The 14,579-nt window shown below is 28.3% G+C and overlaps 4 protein-coding genes across 6 annotated transcripts; all 4 read right to left on the bottom strand.

Annotated features, from left to right (window-relative positions):
• Nucleotides 1-184: 184 nt before the first annotated feature.
• Nucleotides 185-3,281, bottom strand: LOC138182466 (PPP2R1A-PPP2R2A-interacting phosphatase regulator 1). The gene is made up of 5 exons (XM_069118353.1): nucleotides 2,377-3,281; nucleotides 2,211-2,274; nucleotides 1,602-2,002; nucleotides 1,372-1,512; nucleotides 185-1,286 (listed from the first exon to the last, which is right to left on the bottom strand). Exons 1-5 carry the CDS (start codon nucleotides 2,490-2,492, stop codon nucleotides 965-967), a joined length of 1,044 nt encoding a protein of 347 aa, XP_068974454.1. The 5' UTR covers nucleotides 2,493-3,281; the 3' UTR covers nucleotides 185-964.
• A 1,222-nt stretch (nucleotides 3,282-4,503) lies between these two features.
• Nucleotides 4,504-6,123, bottom strand: SelT (selenoprotein T). Its single transcript, XM_069118507.1, has 4 exons — nucleotides 5,834-6,123; nucleotides 5,558-5,687; nucleotides 5,300-5,483; nucleotides 4,504-5,216 (listed from the first exon to the last, which is right to left on the bottom strand). The coding sequence occupies exons 1-4, from the start codon at nucleotides 5,965-5,967 to the stop codon at nucleotides 5,104-5,106; spliced, it is 561 nt and encodes a 186-aa protein (XP_068974608.1). The 5' UTR covers nucleotides 5,968-6,123; the 3' UTR covers nucleotides 4,504-5,103.
• A 1,208-nt stretch (nucleotides 6,124-7,331) lies between these two features.
• LOC138182500 (ankyrin repeat domain-containing protein 13C) lies at nucleotides 7,332-10,986 on the bottom strand. The gene is made up of 9 exons (XM_069118409.1): nucleotides 10,219-10,986; nucleotides 10,072-10,113; nucleotides 9,872-9,976; nucleotides 9,639-9,770; nucleotides 9,199-9,410; nucleotides 8,974-9,105; nucleotides 8,713-8,874; nucleotides 8,252-8,652; nucleotides 7,332-8,130 (listed from the first exon to the last, which is right to left on the bottom strand). The coding sequence occupies exons 1-9, from the start codon at nucleotides 10,340-10,342 to the stop codon at nucleotides 8,115-8,117; spliced, it is 1,326 nt and encodes a 441-aa protein (XP_068974510.1). The 5' UTR covers nucleotides 10,343-10,986; the 3' UTR covers nucleotides 7,332-8,114.
• A 562-nt stretch (nucleotides 10,987-11,548) lies between these two features.
• On the bottom strand, nucleotides 11,549-14,555 carry BTBD9 (BTB (POZ) domain containing 9). Of its 3 annotated transcripts, none has more exons than XM_069118406.1 (10): nucleotides 13,947-14,555; nucleotides 13,734-13,886; nucleotides 13,484-13,673; nucleotides 13,128-13,383; nucleotides 12,936-13,068; nucleotides 12,724-12,861; nucleotides 12,526-12,656; nucleotides 12,333-12,461; nucleotides 12,070-12,259; nucleotides 11,549-11,969 (listed from the first exon to the last, which is right to left on the bottom strand). In XM_069118406.1, the coding sequence occupies exons 1-10, from the start codon at nucleotides 14,274-14,276 to the stop codon at nucleotides 11,772-11,774; spliced, it is 1,848 nt and encodes a 615-aa protein (XP_068974507.1). In that variant the 5' UTR covers nucleotides 14,277-14,555; the 3' UTR covers nucleotides 11,549-11,771. The 3 variants fall into 3 exon arrangements, with proteins under 3 accessions (XP_068974507.1, XP_068974508.1, XP_068974509.1); XM_069118407.1 differs by having other exon boundaries at nucleotides 13,128-13,362; XM_069118408.1 differs by having other exon boundaries at nucleotides 13,128-13,351; nucleotides 13,485-13,673.
• Nucleotides 14,556-14,579: the final 24 nt, after the last annotated feature.

The following is a 14,579-nucleotide window of genomic DNA, read 5'->3' as shown; positions in this document are numbered from 1 at the left end:
AAAAAATATTGCTTTTATTTTTATGTGCAGTAACCTCGATGTAATATTTAAATTTTTCTGTTTAACTATTTTTCACGAATAATTATAAATAATTTTAAGGAAACACTCATTATATTTATTTGTTATTCGTATATTTTTAAAATAAATTAATAAATTCTATATTATTTTGAGAAAAGCAGAGAAGTATTTTATCTTTCGCATTTATTTGTCCAAAAAGTACTGTTTTGTCTTGTACATTATTAATTTTCAGAAATATTGTATACATTGAATAAAAGTACATACTACAGATAGTTTATTTACACACTATACAGGATTGGAGATTCATAGAATCAATAATACTATTAATGCGCGAATTAATAAATCGATGTACACCATACTTATGCTTATTTGTCTACTTATTTTGAAAAGAAGGATCGCACAAAGGATACGCACATTGGCGGGATTGTTCACTGACAAAAAAGGTCACAACTGAAATTATGTATGCTTAATTATCATATGAAATTAAAATAGCCAACGTCACATATGTATATGTACCCTTCCTAAGCAAAGGAGAACTTTTAGATTCGATGTATTTAGAAAACGCAGAATTCAGTCTTAAAGGTAGGAAGCACGCATTTTCCTAAATAATTCGCTTTGGTCTTAGAACTGCGTTCATATTACATGTATGTATATATGCATCTCATTGCTTCAACCTTATTTGACAATGTTAATAAGCATCTTAACAAGAATGAAAGCATCATTTGTGATGCAACTAATACACATTTAAACAGTTTGCACAATACGAAAATTAATAAATAGATATGACCAGAATGTAGATAGGCATTAAATGTAAAAAAATGATCTATAGATAAATTTAATACATAAAATTCATCGCTCTAATGATCATCTTTTACTACTTACAAGAATAAGTTTGTCGTCGCAATGTTACATGTTTCTCTTTTAAAGTGTTTTTGGATGCTTCCCTTTATCCATTATTTTCTCGTGTAGTCTGTTTGTGTTGTATTTCTTTAAAAGTTTTGACCTGTACACTCAATCTTTCCGCTGAAGTAGTGGTAGAAGAAGAGGTAATGGAAGAAGATGAGGAAGACGAAGAAGATGAAGACGAAGACGAAAACGATGAAGACGAAGATGGGTCGTCATTAACAATTGAAGGAGCACCTGGACCAGGTGATGGACTATGCACAGGTCGAAAAGAACAACCAAGAGAGTCAAGACTGGAACAAGACTCTGGAGTTCCAACTGAACTAATAGTTCCAGGATGTAGACTAGATATTGCCACATCCAACCTATGTTGAAAGATAAAACATTGCATATACTAATGACTTTGTAGTATTAATCTAATATTTTTTTTATTTTAAGTAATAAAATTACCTAGATGCAGCAGAAGTTAGTAAACCAGAAATACGTTTTGCAGGAGGTTGTAATTGATCCATTCCAGAATCATCTAATTCAAATTTTCTCTTAACTGATGCCAAACAACTCGGTCGTATTGCAATAGGACTTAGGCTCCGTCTTCAGACACAAAATTGTTAATTGATAAGACCATACTAATAAACTATACCTTATTATATAGAAGTATAATACACATGAAAAAAAATAACCTTGTAGCAAAAGCTTTTCTAGTAGGGCTAGGTGATAGATTATTTTTCCATGTAGCTGCATGAACACCAGGCGAATAGCAATGTCTTTGACCAAAACCAGTTCTTGTTGGTGATGGTGAAGAATATGTAGTTGAACCACTTACAGATAAATTGATACTCAAGGGATCAAGAATTCGTTTAGCAATTGGTTGTGATTCTATCTTAAATTGCAATGAAGCTGATTCTGAGTCTTTAAAGGACAATCCTTCTGCTTCTATGGTGAGGTCTTCCCATGATTGAGAGATCTGCATGGCACTGTGTATTTCTTTTTCATGTGCTGCTTCACGACCAGCAACATCAATGCATTCTTCTTGTCTCAATTGACTTACACGTGGTGTTAGCCTAGGAACAGTTCCAGGACTCTAAAACAACAATTATTTTATCATTAAAAACAGAGTCAGTGGCATAAAGTATCACAAAACTATAGTCAGCAAATGATTTTCTTATTAATAAAGCTAATTACTCTATGATAACTACATTTATATTTAATTTTAAATAATCGTTTTCTTGTAATTTTAAAGTAATACATAATAAACATGGACATTGCACATATACAAGATTCATTCTTACACTAGTGCTGAAGCGTCGTGTACGAGGTGAATTTGAAAATATGTTAAAATTTGATGGGACATCCCTGCAAGCAATTAAATTATTATTTTGCGATTGTATAATTCGATTAACTGATTATAGTTAAATTTAGCACTTAGATTACATTGATTAGCTTAATACAAAATACCTTGGCGCAGAAGCGGAAGGTGATGTTACAGACATTGTTGCAGTGATCTTATTGATCATGGGTGCACTGCTAGACCGTTTCAAACTAATTACTGTGTAGTCAACATCCATGATCATCTAGACCAACTATTTCTTGATACATCTGTCTAGAGACACTTGTCAAGGACTCGAAGTACATTGAAGATGTGCAACAATCTAATTCACTAAGTAAATCAATAAATAATTCTTGGCACAAAATAAACGTATATTGCGCTTTCTCCTGCTGTTGCTATTCGATATTTCAATAGTAGTAAATTATGTCTTTTAGCACAAGAACTAAGAAGATGCCGCATTTGAGCTCTCATTTAAACACTGCCGCTCCGATTTTCGTTTCACTTTTTGTTGCGCGGTTAACGCAAAATATTTATAATCTATTTTTTGCTTTATAAAATAAAATAAAAAAACTATAAAAACGTAGGCTTTGTCAAATTGAAAGTGTACATAGCAAAAGTACGAAATAGCAAGGTACATAGACAAATTCCGATATTTCTGATTTTTAGTTCCTACTTGAACCACCGTACAGAAACCAAGTTACAAATTATAAGGTGATTTAATTTCGTAACCCCTAATTCTTCAACGATACCACTAACTACAATTAAATTGTGATTTCTTCGAGTGACCGTCGAACACCTATCGTTTCTTATCATGAAGCACGCGTATGTCAGATCTGGCTATGATCCTTTTGCTTCCTTAGAAAAAATCTTTCATGATTAGGAAGCACACTGAATTTGCTGGTAGCCGTGAGCTCTCGTTAAATTTACAAGTCTAAGCGTACATGATCGAATTATAAAACTAACTACTATATAAAATATTAGCAAGAGGAAAAAGGGAGGAGAATTATGCTATCTTCAATGATCCTTTTCTAAAATCATAGTTTCTCTCTCTTTCTTCCAAAAGGCGCAACATTTAAGTATTTTCAATAATACTTATGCACTGAATCAATTTAAAATGTTTACTACAAATAAGAAAGAAATAATTTGAATATAATGCTATACGTTTCTGGAATGGTATGATGATTGTATATACAATCGAATTTTAAGCAGATAATTTTCTCGTCATTATGAATATATGCAGTTGGTGCGTATAAAACAAAAGGATATTTAATGGTGGTATTTTCAATAGAAAAAGAAAGAAAACTGCTTAAAATTTATATATCGTGTTAGTTCAAATATCTTTTATAAGATATATTTTTTTTATATATATAATAGCATATCTATTATAAATATATGTCAATTATATTATTTTAAATACCTTAAAATAACTTTTTTAATTTCTATAATGAAATAGCTTTTTTCAAAAATATAAAATCTAAAAACTGATTTACCGATATAATGTCTACGTAATAGATATAAGTAATTATACGATATTTATTGAATTATATAATTATAATTATAAAATTATTTACCATGTCGTATAATTATCGATAGTTTTACTTATTGTGGTTCAAAAGTAGATATCGGAAGATACACCGCAGAAAATAAGTTTATATTCTTTTAAAATGTTATAAATATGACAGGGCAGTAAATTAACGACATATTCTGTAATATATATAATATATTGCTATATTCTGTAACATAATATAATCTGTAATACAATCATTTATTTTTTGTATCTATCTATATAAAAAATTGTGATCATTAAAAATATAACATTTATATTCATATATATTTGTTTTATTATATCTTCAACTCCTATAATTTATAATATATATATATATATTTATGAAAACGGGAACATTTATTTATTTTCTACATATTTTATATTGAATTATTAGTCTATTATCTTAAGTTTAAAAAATCCTGTCTGTGATATAACAGAGTATATATTAATGTTAAAAACAATAATGATTAATAGATAATAGTTTCAAAATATTAATGAGAGTAAATGAATTTTGTATATTTTTAAATAAAAATTTTATCTCTTTCGCGACAGGCGCCAGCTATATCCGGCATCCACTATCCGCGTCCACTACGACGATATATATGTATATACATAATCTAATAGTAGTATTTTATTTTTACTAAATTATATTCAATATTCAAAATTATATTCTATCATTGTTATATAATTTTCAATAAACAACTCAAAATGAAGATTTATTGCAGGATTTATTTTTAAAATACAGAACGAGGTCACAACAACATTCCCTTCATCCAATACATCCTCAAGTCATCCTCAAGTTCAACGAAATCCTCCAAGAATTTAAACGAACACGTTGGGAGAACAAAAAACGCGAAACGCTCGTACGGTGACACTCGGCGGCACGGCGGCCCGCTCGTAGAGGCGCATTGATGGCTAGTACCCACCGTGGCGAAAGGGTTAAATATCTTTCAATTAATATGTACTTTAAGGTACTGAATATTTACTTTTATGCCCGTTATAATTAAGTAATATCACGTATTTCTTTCCCTAATTTCTAAATTAAGATGGAGAATGAAAAATAGTTTTGAGCAATATTAAAAGGTTTTATTTCTGCTTCCCTCATGCAAACTCTATCTGTTTTAAATATACTGTCTCATCTAAACTGAGATAGCAAGGTATATAAGAAAATACATATATAAGATACGCGAACGATGGTAATTGTTCTTAACAATTATAGAGTTGCAGCAATGAAAGTTCCATAACCACAGTTACTTAACATTTGGTACAAATAAAAAAATGCCACATTGGATTTCTTATTAAAATTAATCTATTCTATATCTATATCTGCATATCGCATATTTAAATGATTATCTATTATTTGAAATAGTTCTAATGGTTGTGGTATTCTACCAGTTTCCAGTTTAGACCACACTGGAACATCTAGAACATAATGAATAACTTAGATACATATTTATAGATGCTGTATAATTATATTTATTATAATTCATAGGAACATTGTTTACCATTAAAATGTATTTCAAAAGCTCCTGATGATATGAAATGTCCTTCTATGGCATTAAAAATAAAAAATATCATTATACAGGAATAAAACCGATTATCTAGACACCATTGCCACAGTGATGTTGGTGGTTGTCCTAAATCAAGCCCACTTACTATTAAAATTATCAGTGAAATTTTTGCAAAACTCTAAATAAAAATAGGAAACATGGCATATTAATAAATAACAGATATTACGTGTTATAAAAACAAAATATAATTACCAATAATTTAGCAATGAGCATCTTATTATGAGAGGGAATATAATTTTCTCCATCAATTTGTAATTCTGGATACTTTTGCTGAAGGATATTGACATATTCTTCAAAAACTTTTCTATATCCACATGAATAACTGAAAGCAGAAAAGATAAAAATTATTAGCCTATTAATGAAATTATAAACGTATAAATAAATCATCAAAATAATATATATGTCAAGATATATCGAATAAAAAAAGTAAAATTATTGTTTTTTTACAATTAAATTTATAAAACTCACCAATAGAAGAATTTTAACGTCGGTCCCGTTTTCGTACCAAGTTTGGTTAATGAAACTTGATTGTCATCAGCTTTATTGTCTAATGCGCATAAAATAACGCAGAAACACAAAATTAATTTCATACGACGCAGCATTCTTTAAGTCATTGAAAACTCATCAATAGTTTAAATTTTTATCGAAACAACTATATTTTTGTCTTCTAAAAGACGCCAACTAATACTCGTCTACAACTGTCTACACCGATTAGTCACTATCTGCTGTTAAGCAGTGCAATTCCGAAACGAACCGAGTTGAACCGAATCGAGTAAAACATAACTATCTATACAATTTTATCAGATCCATTGAATTCGCTTGATTAAAATAATACTATATATATAAAATAATACTAAAATAATTATAAACTTAATTTAAACAGTATTTTGTATTTCTCTGACGTTTTCTCACAAATCTTTGGCTTTATAATAGAATTGAAAATATTTATTTACTTTCTATCAAAATTACTTTTATTAGATTTATTTACAATATATCTTTTAAAGTATCCATATCAATACATTAGATTTCAAGGCAGAGTGAAAATAAAATAATTTTTAATAATAGATTCATGAGTAAATTAATTTATTTGGTGATTTCCAATAAATACATATAATTATATTAGGACCATACATATGTACTCTTACGATTTTTGTAATTTATTATTCAATAATCTATACATATACACTGTGATCGTAAATTCATTATGTAATTGAAATCACAGGAGATTTTATAGCGCAAAATAAAACGAAAACCAGGAGTAACAAAATTACATTGAACGCTTCATTTTTGAGAAAATCGAATTTGGAGATTTGTCAAGTATATTTAAATTTGTCTAGTAGTCTAGCTCAACATAGACAAGAGTACAAGAATCATTTTACATGCGAAAATAAACCGAAAATGCAGAATGAAGTTATTTCATTTAAGATCTTGTTCTGAAAAAACAAAATTTGAATATGTTTGGTTAAAAATGAGTCTGGTACACATATATTGACAAATTCTCAAATTCGGTTTTCTCAAAAACAAGGCCTTAAACGAAAAAACTTTATTCTATATCTTCAACTAATTTTCATACCTAGAGTAACCTTTTGTCGAAATGATCTACCATTGTCTATCTGGGATTGAATAAATTCATATATATGTATATTTACCAAGTTTTCAGACTTGGATTTCTCGAAAATATATATATTCTCAATTTCCTTCTTACTTTGAGCTATAGAATCTTTCTCACTTTAAATGTACCACGAATTTAGGATTACAGTATATAATAAATAAAATAATATAATCAGTTTCTTTCTGATATAACATATATATTACACAGTATATTTAGCATATGTAGTAATAAAAAATTCACTTTTTCTTTCAGGAATTAAATCTAATTTCTGTTATCTAGTGACATACTACAAATTAGATTTGAAACAATTATTTTTAATGAAAGTAATTCAAAACTAAAATAATGTATACAACATTATGATTTGCTATAATCTTTATTTAAAAATTTTTGAACTAAACACACACATACATGAATCATATAGTATGTATTACAATGCTAGATTACTAGCAAAATGTTAGGTATGTGCAGGATGTCGCATTTAAAGTAACCTTAATAAACCGCTTCGCTATTTTTCAGACTATGGAAATGATAAAGTCAATATAATGCAGTAAAATCGGATGCACAATTTGGCCTTTATATTTAGAAAATATTTATTTATAATATTCCTCTTCAATAGTTTTTACTAATTAATAACACTCTCTCTAACAGAAAGATAAAAATTGCCTCTTTAAATAAATACTGCAAACTGTAAAATATTCTTTTAAGTATTAATTACTAAACGTGGAAAAGAAAAATTCAAAATTGGAGCTGAGAAAAAGCAAGATGGATAAGAGTTATTTTTTATGCACTTTATAGTGTACAATGTATCTCTTAGTTTTAATGTGCATAAGTTTATTAAGTTGTTTCCATATATTAAATTTAGTATACAATTTTGTAAATAAAGTATACCAACCCTCAAACTTATTATGTAGTTTTATCAACAAAAATACTTGCTATTTGCTATATTTCATATTCAAAAGAACAATTTTTTTGTAAAAAGTACTTTGTAACTTTTTAGGAGGCCATTCTGGCAGCAATATGTTTGATAAAATTTTTGTTTGAAAGCCAAATAATTCTCTTCAAATAGTTTTTTGGAGAAAAAAAGGCTTCATTTTTAATATGATAATTGACTTGAGTTATCTCCAACGCGCGAAGCTGTCATAAATCTGGAAATCTAATGAAATTTATAAAATTTATAAGTAAATATTTCGGAAGAGAATGAAGTAGTTAAATTTAAAAACACTACTTAATTAAATGGATTACATAGGAAAACTATAAAAAGTTTTTAAATTTACCTCATAGGATCTTCAAGGTAATCTGGTGGTATCTTAAATAACTTGGGATCTATATCATTCCGAAAGGCAAATTCTTGAAAAGTGATTTTTGCTGTCACCGTAGGTAAAATAGGTATATCAATTTTTACAGGGAAACCAGGCGGTAATTTCATTAGAACAAATTCTCGCAATTTACTAAAATGTTTGAATGGCGCTATTACTTCCAAAACATTGAGTAACATATCGACAGTCAGTGGAAAATCTGGGCTCATAGCAACTGTTGCTTTAAATGATTTACTGCTTTCCTTGTAAACAAGATTTCTTCCAAGAAGTGGAGATTGACCAGGTGGAGCCATAATATATTCTTCCCAAGTAATATTTGATTCTGGTGGTGGATTTAAAGAAGCTCTTCTAACTTGAGGCTAAAAGTTGATAAATTAGCATATTTAAGTAGAGAAAGAAAATTCTGCTACTTTGTTTACCTTCTCATTAGCAAATCCTTGTGAACTTCCTTTTGTTAATGATTCCATAATAGCCTTATTTTTTTGTAAGTCTTCCTCGCTTAAATGTTCTCGTCGTTTCTTACTTTCCAAAACCATTCCGTCGATTTGGTAACATTCCGCGTGGAAAGGCCCTACCATCTCCTTTATTAAATATTTGAGATATATCTCAAAAAAATTTTAAGAAAAGAGCAGGAGAAGGAGGAGAAGTATCATAGGCAAAACCAACAATGCTGGCCTTACCCTTTTATCTTCACGAAATATCCAGCCTGTCTGAGCTTTTGAAAGTGTAATACCTTTTGTTGACATTTGTGCTGCCATAATATCACTTGACATAAGAATATCGACTTCATCTTGTATTTCCAATTCTGTTTCCTAAAAAATGAATCAGTGATAATAAATTCATTATTACAACTCATAATGAAAGATATTCAGTTGCAGATATTAATTAATAAAAAGTAATTTGACCTCATATCTCACTGTTTGATAACGTTTAGCCAGATTATCAAGTACTGCCAATGATTTGCTTGGCTTTTTATCACCATTAAAAATAAATGATATGTCACCTCTTTCCCATCTCATATCATTGAAATCTACTAAAGTAGTGTCCATTCTGATAGATGCTCCCCGTTTATGTATTTTACAAACATCTGAAGGAAGTACACGAGAAACAAGTGGCACTGGAAAATTATAGATACTTGTAGATTATTACAATTATTATAAATTGATTGCGAACGTTTATGCATTTATGGGAAATTCAAATATGAAAGAATTAGAAGATATATGTGCAAAAATATACAACATATCCAAAAAGTAAAGTATTCTTATCGTAATATACATATAAATCCTATTTCTTCAGTGTTCAAGCATCTCCAACTTAATTATAATTCAAACATAACATTAAATACCCCAACTTTGAAAATCCCATTTTAATTCCATATAGAAGTCTCCCATTTGGCGTAATGTTGCAAGTAAATTTGGCCTTCTTTCTTCCATTTGCTCTCTAGCTTGTTGGTTTAATTTTCTCACAAGTGATGATACTGTAATATATATACATATATATATACATATATATATATATATATAACTAATATTAAAATTATTTCTTTCTGATAAGTAGCCTGCTATTATTTTTACTAACTGGTTTGTCTATCTCCATAACTGATTGCCTCTGCAAGTGGACTCCACCCAGCTAAGTTTTTTACTTTTACAGGTGCACCATGTGCAAGTAATAATTGAATTGATTCTAAAATTTTATTTGAAACTTTACATATATGTCAATAATGTATATTAAATAATTATTTATGTATATTAATGTATATTTGAAATATATATTCTTACCTTTTCTTCCTAACATGACAGCTAAATGTAAAGGAGTATTTCCTATTGAAAGAAAATGAATTGTTTTATAATGTATACTTAAGTAAAATCAATTATCAACAAATATATTGTTAACAAAATTATTAAATTTATAATGTTTGTGTTAACCTTGTGTATCTTTTTCAGCGATATTGTAAGTTCTGATTAAAGAACTTAAAGCTTTAACGTCCCCTTGAAATATGCATTTGTGTAAAGGATATTTTTCATTTTCCAAATTCTCAGCCATGGCCATTTGTTGAGAAAATGATAGCCAAAATAGCAATGATTCTTTTCTTTATCTAATCGAATCTCTCTTGATATAATAATAATTTCCTTGTATTCCATTTCCAAAATATGGCACGTTATATTGAATAATCATATCAAAACTTTCATTACATGAAAATTATTCATGAATAAAAGTTCACTATTTGACGTTATACATTTAATAATTAATAAAATCAATGAATGAATTTTATATTTGATTGAATATGTTTCAAGTTTACATTTAAACATCGATACTTTTATATGCTTTCTTTCATGATATGACGCCTAGGATATTCATATACTTATGAAGAACTTTTAAATCGCGTTATATTATCGTTGTTTTACCAATGTTGTTACTTTTGCCGCTGTTTTTATTTGTCCTGTGTTATTCGTATTTGCGCTAAGTGGTCGTTCTTATAATCAAAGTAAATAGGTTGGTCACCTCATTTAACATTTCCCTTATAATACAATTACAAAGTGTTTGTTATCAAAATGAATTTTATCAAATTGCAATTTATTTTAATATTACTTATCCTAAGTGGTACAAATACACTGCATTAATATCACCACATTAAGATGGTATTTACTTACACACTCTAATACAGTTTATACATTGTAATGTATGTTCATATATATATGTATCTGGTTATGTGTTAATGCATCAATGAAAACATCTTATGTTGACGAATATATTATAATTGAAACATGAACATAAATTAAATCTGAAAAATTGACAACTTTGAGAATTATGAGATTGTATATTTCTTTATAGTAAACTTATTACAATTTATATTATACTATATAAAAATTATACAATTAAGTAACAAAGATGAAGGTGCTAGGGACATTTTCAAAATTTTAATATGATATTAATCGAATATACACATGCTTTAATTGTATAATTCAAATATTTAAATAAGTTAAAAATTACATAAAAATAAGTTCTAATATTTGTATATATCCATCAATTTTCTGCCTTTATCTATTAATTTTATAAAAATATATATGTATATGTATCATTATATTATTGTAAATTAGTAACTATTAAAATACCGTTTAGGTTATTTTTGATCTATTTCTAATCAATAAATTTTTATTACATTATTAAATACTTCAAATAAATTTTAACAAGCATTACCAAACGATTTCCAGTTTTCTTCTTTTCTTTAGTTACATAGGAATGAACTAAGGGTCATTTGACTAAATTAAAAATTTACTTTAATTAAAAAATTTATTTTACAATTATTTTTACAATTATATATCATTATGTGATACTTATATCTCTATACTATACAAGCACTTAAACCATTAATATATAGGAAGTTCAAATCAAAAAACGAAAGTACAATACTTAGTTCATAATTCTTTAATTATCAATGAAATTTTGTATAATGACTTGTTCCCAAATGGTTAATGTCTTAAAAAATATTGCTATCTGTAGAATTTATTTCTTCTTGATCAATATTAACTGCTTCTGTAGCTGTTTCTGGGGGTAGTGATACTGACCAAATCGTAGAATCGTGAGTTTTTAATTGCTTTTCTTTGTGCATCAATGATTTACCTACAACTTTATCATTTGTTTGAGCAGGGCATTCAAAATGAACACAGTGAAAAACCTAAAAAGCAAAATGTTTTGGATAACATTTGGATATGTATAAAATGTGTTTAATTACAAATAGTTGCTCTCTAACGTCACTACTCGAAATGAATCATTACCTCATTTGCTGTATTGTGTGTTCCAACGATACGTATAAAAACGACAGGACGAGCAGGTTCAAAATGTATTGTTTGCCACGAACGACAAGCTTCTCTGGTTTTATCACCAACTAGAACCCAACTCCAAGAATTACCGGATACCTCTATATAATAAGAATACGAACGATCATCGCAATCCCAAAGTAATAATCTATATGTAAATAAATATTGATTAGAAAATTTCATATTTTCTTATTTGTTATAGGTAATATAATAATATATACCGCATAGAATCTATAATGTACGGTTGTCCAAGTTGTACTAAAATAGAACCAGATCCAACTTGATGACATGTGTAACCACTATCCCAATCATAATTTGATGTATCACCATTTAAGAGAGCATTCCGAGATCTATATTTAAACAATTTATTATAAAGAAGGAATGAAATACATTTATACACAACAACTTACATACCTACAAACACCTTCTGTAACAGTTGCACTTTGATCCATAGTAGCAACATTTCGTGTTGGAATAACAAAACCATTATAGAGCTTTTCTGTATGATTTGTATAATATGCTTCAAAACTTACAAGATGAAAAACCTTTAAAAACAAAAGTTATAATTATACAATAGAAAAACATTCCATGTAATTTTAATAACGATTTTACTTTGTTTACGGTATTATTTGTCCCAACAATACGAATATAAAGAACTATTCTTGGTTCAAAGTATAAGTATTGCCAACTACGACAAAAGTATTCTGTATAATCAATAACTCGAACCCAATTTTTTTGATCCATGGATACCTACAAAACAGTAAGAAATAATTATACTATGAAGAATTAAACATGAAAATTAGTACTTAATCTATTTTTCTCACTTCTAAATAGTAAGAATATGAACGCATATCTTTATCCCAGAGCAACATTTTTACATGGTTGATGATGCATTGAGTTCCTAACTTGACTAAAATACCATGTTCTCGTGATTCAGTAATAGTATGTCTGGTATACCTAATAAAAGAACAGTATTATTTAAATGAATAATTTGGAAAATGAATATATCAATTTACCCTCGTTCCATATCATAATTATTTGTATCGCCATCTAAAAGATAGCTACGCATTTCACCCTGTAGGACTTGAGCACCATGTAGAGGATGAGCAACATTTACATCAATAAGTAGTCGACCACGATAATTAAGATCTGAATCACGTGTTTGCGTTCTTGCAGCTATTGCATCTAAGATTGCTTCCGGAGAAATTAATCCAGTTGGACGAACAACATTTAAAAGATCCGTGATTGAAACTAAGTTTAATCGTACCTTATCTACAAAATTTGTCTAATCAATTGAATAATGTATTATATAGAAATTATTTTGAAAATATATTTAAAACAGATTTTTTATTTTTAATGCTTTTATATTTACCTAAAACAGTTTTGCCATCTGCATCAGGATTTGCATTTACCCATGCTCGTACAGCTAAAAAGATATCAATCTCTGGTGCATAAAAGGAATCTCTTGAGACAAGTTCATTCAAAGCATCAGCACTTAATTGCAAAAAACTTTCATGTTGAATCACTTCACATGCATGTTCATCCATGTATTCATGACAAACCTAGAATAGATTATTTTCAGTGGATATTTTCAAATGTATTTTTAGATATGATATCAATACCTTGGTAAGAAATTCTAGTCGATAAAGAAGTGCTGCACCGAATATGAGGCAGACATTTTTTATATTTAATATTTCTCTAAGATAATCTGATATGGAAGCTTCCAATTCTGAAAATCCATAAAGATGTGCTAATCCAAGAATATCCAACACAACCTGAAAACAATAATAATTTGTTGATTAAAAATGATAATGAAAATAAGTGACAATTAATACCTCTTCACGTCGGTCTGTAAGAGACATTCGTCCTGTATATATGTACTCAAGTAGGCCTTTAAACCCAGTCAAATTAGCATCTTTTAACTCAATTTCATGTTGTGTGGATTCTTTTAAACCTCCAAACAAAAGAGCTCTGAAATATTGGCTACGTGCAGCTAAAATGATTTTGTGGCTATTAAATCTTTGTCCACCAACAATTAAAGTTACATCTGAATAATCATCTGAGAGATAGAGAGCACCAATATCCTCAGAAAGTGTGTTAATATGATTTATGCCACCAGGAATTGGATATTCTACTGATATATTTAATTCATGGTGAGAACTCATTTTTTAGGTTTTGATCTTTTAAATACAAAATTGCAATTCCTTCTTCCCTAATTATTTTTCTTTTTTAAAAGCTTTTCCTTACTGATAAATACAATGCCCCGTCAACATCGAGATACGTTGATAGCATAATACTTCTCTCGATACTCATGCATTCACATTAATTAAGAAACAAAAAGTAGAATCGATTTCACAGAAACTTTATAATCATTAAACGGTAAAAGTAAGGTTAACTTTTAATTTAAATTTAAGGTTAATTTTTAATCTTTAATTGTATTTACATGCTTGTTTAAATTGCGTATTTAA

Source organism: Bombus flavifrons, chromosome 8, assembly GCF_040668555.2.
Source record: "Bombus flavifrons isolate JBK064 chromosome 8, iyBomFlav1_principal, whole genome shotgun sequence".
NCBI lineage: Eukaryota > Metazoa > Arthropoda > Insecta > Hymenoptera > Apidae > Bombus > Bombus flavifrons.
Note: the sequence above shows the minus strand (reverse complement) of the source record. Positions and strands in the feature narration are given on the sequence as shown.

Coding starts and splice junctions, on each gene's coding strand:
- SelT (XM_069118507.1), bottom strand. CDS start 5,967: ATGCTGCGTCGTATGAAATTAATTTTGTGTTTCTGCGTTATTTTATGC. Junction 5,688..5,833: donor ACGTTAAAATTCTTCTATTG/GTGAGTTTTATA, acceptor TTCTGCTTTCAG/TTATTCATGTGGATATAGAA. Junction 5,217..5,299: donor TTTTGAAATACATTTTAATG/GTAAACAATGTT, acceptor ATTATGTTCTAG/ATGTTCCAGTGTGGTCTAAA.
- BTBD9 (XM_069118406.1), bottom strand. CDS start 14,276: ATGAGTTCTCACCATGAATTAAATATATCAGTAGAATATCCAATTCCT. Junction 13,887..13,946: donor TTACAGACCGACGTGAAGAG/GTATTAATTGTC, acceptor TATTGTTTTCAG/GTTGTGTTGGATATTCTTGG. Junction 12,462..12,525: donor GTTACAGAAGGTGTTTGTAG/GTATGTAAGTTG, acceptor GTTTAAATATAG/ATCTCGGAATGCTCTCTTAA.
- LOC138182500 (XM_069118409.1), bottom strand. CDS start 10,342: ATGGCCATGGCTGAGAATTTGGAAAATGAAAAATATCCTTTACACAAA. Junction 9,771..9,871: donor TTATGGAGATAGACAAACCA/GTTAGTAAAAAT, acceptor TATATATTACAG/TATCATCACTTGTGAGAAAA. Junction 9,106..9,198: donor ATCAAACAGTGAGATATGAG/GTCAAATTACTT, acceptor TTCATTTTTTAG/GAAACAGAATTGGAAATACA.
- LOC138182466 (XM_069118353.1), bottom strand. CDS start 2,492: ATGATCATGGATGTTGACTACACAGTAATTAGTTTGAAACGGTCTAGC. Junction 1,513..1,601: donor AGAAAAGCTTTTGCTACAAG/GTTATTTTTTTT, acceptor TTGTGTCTGAAG/ACGGAGCCTAAGTCCTATTG. Junction 1,287..1,371: donor CTAACTTCTGCTGCATCTAG/GTAATTTTATTA, acceptor CTTTCAACATAG/GTTGGATGTGGCAATATCTA.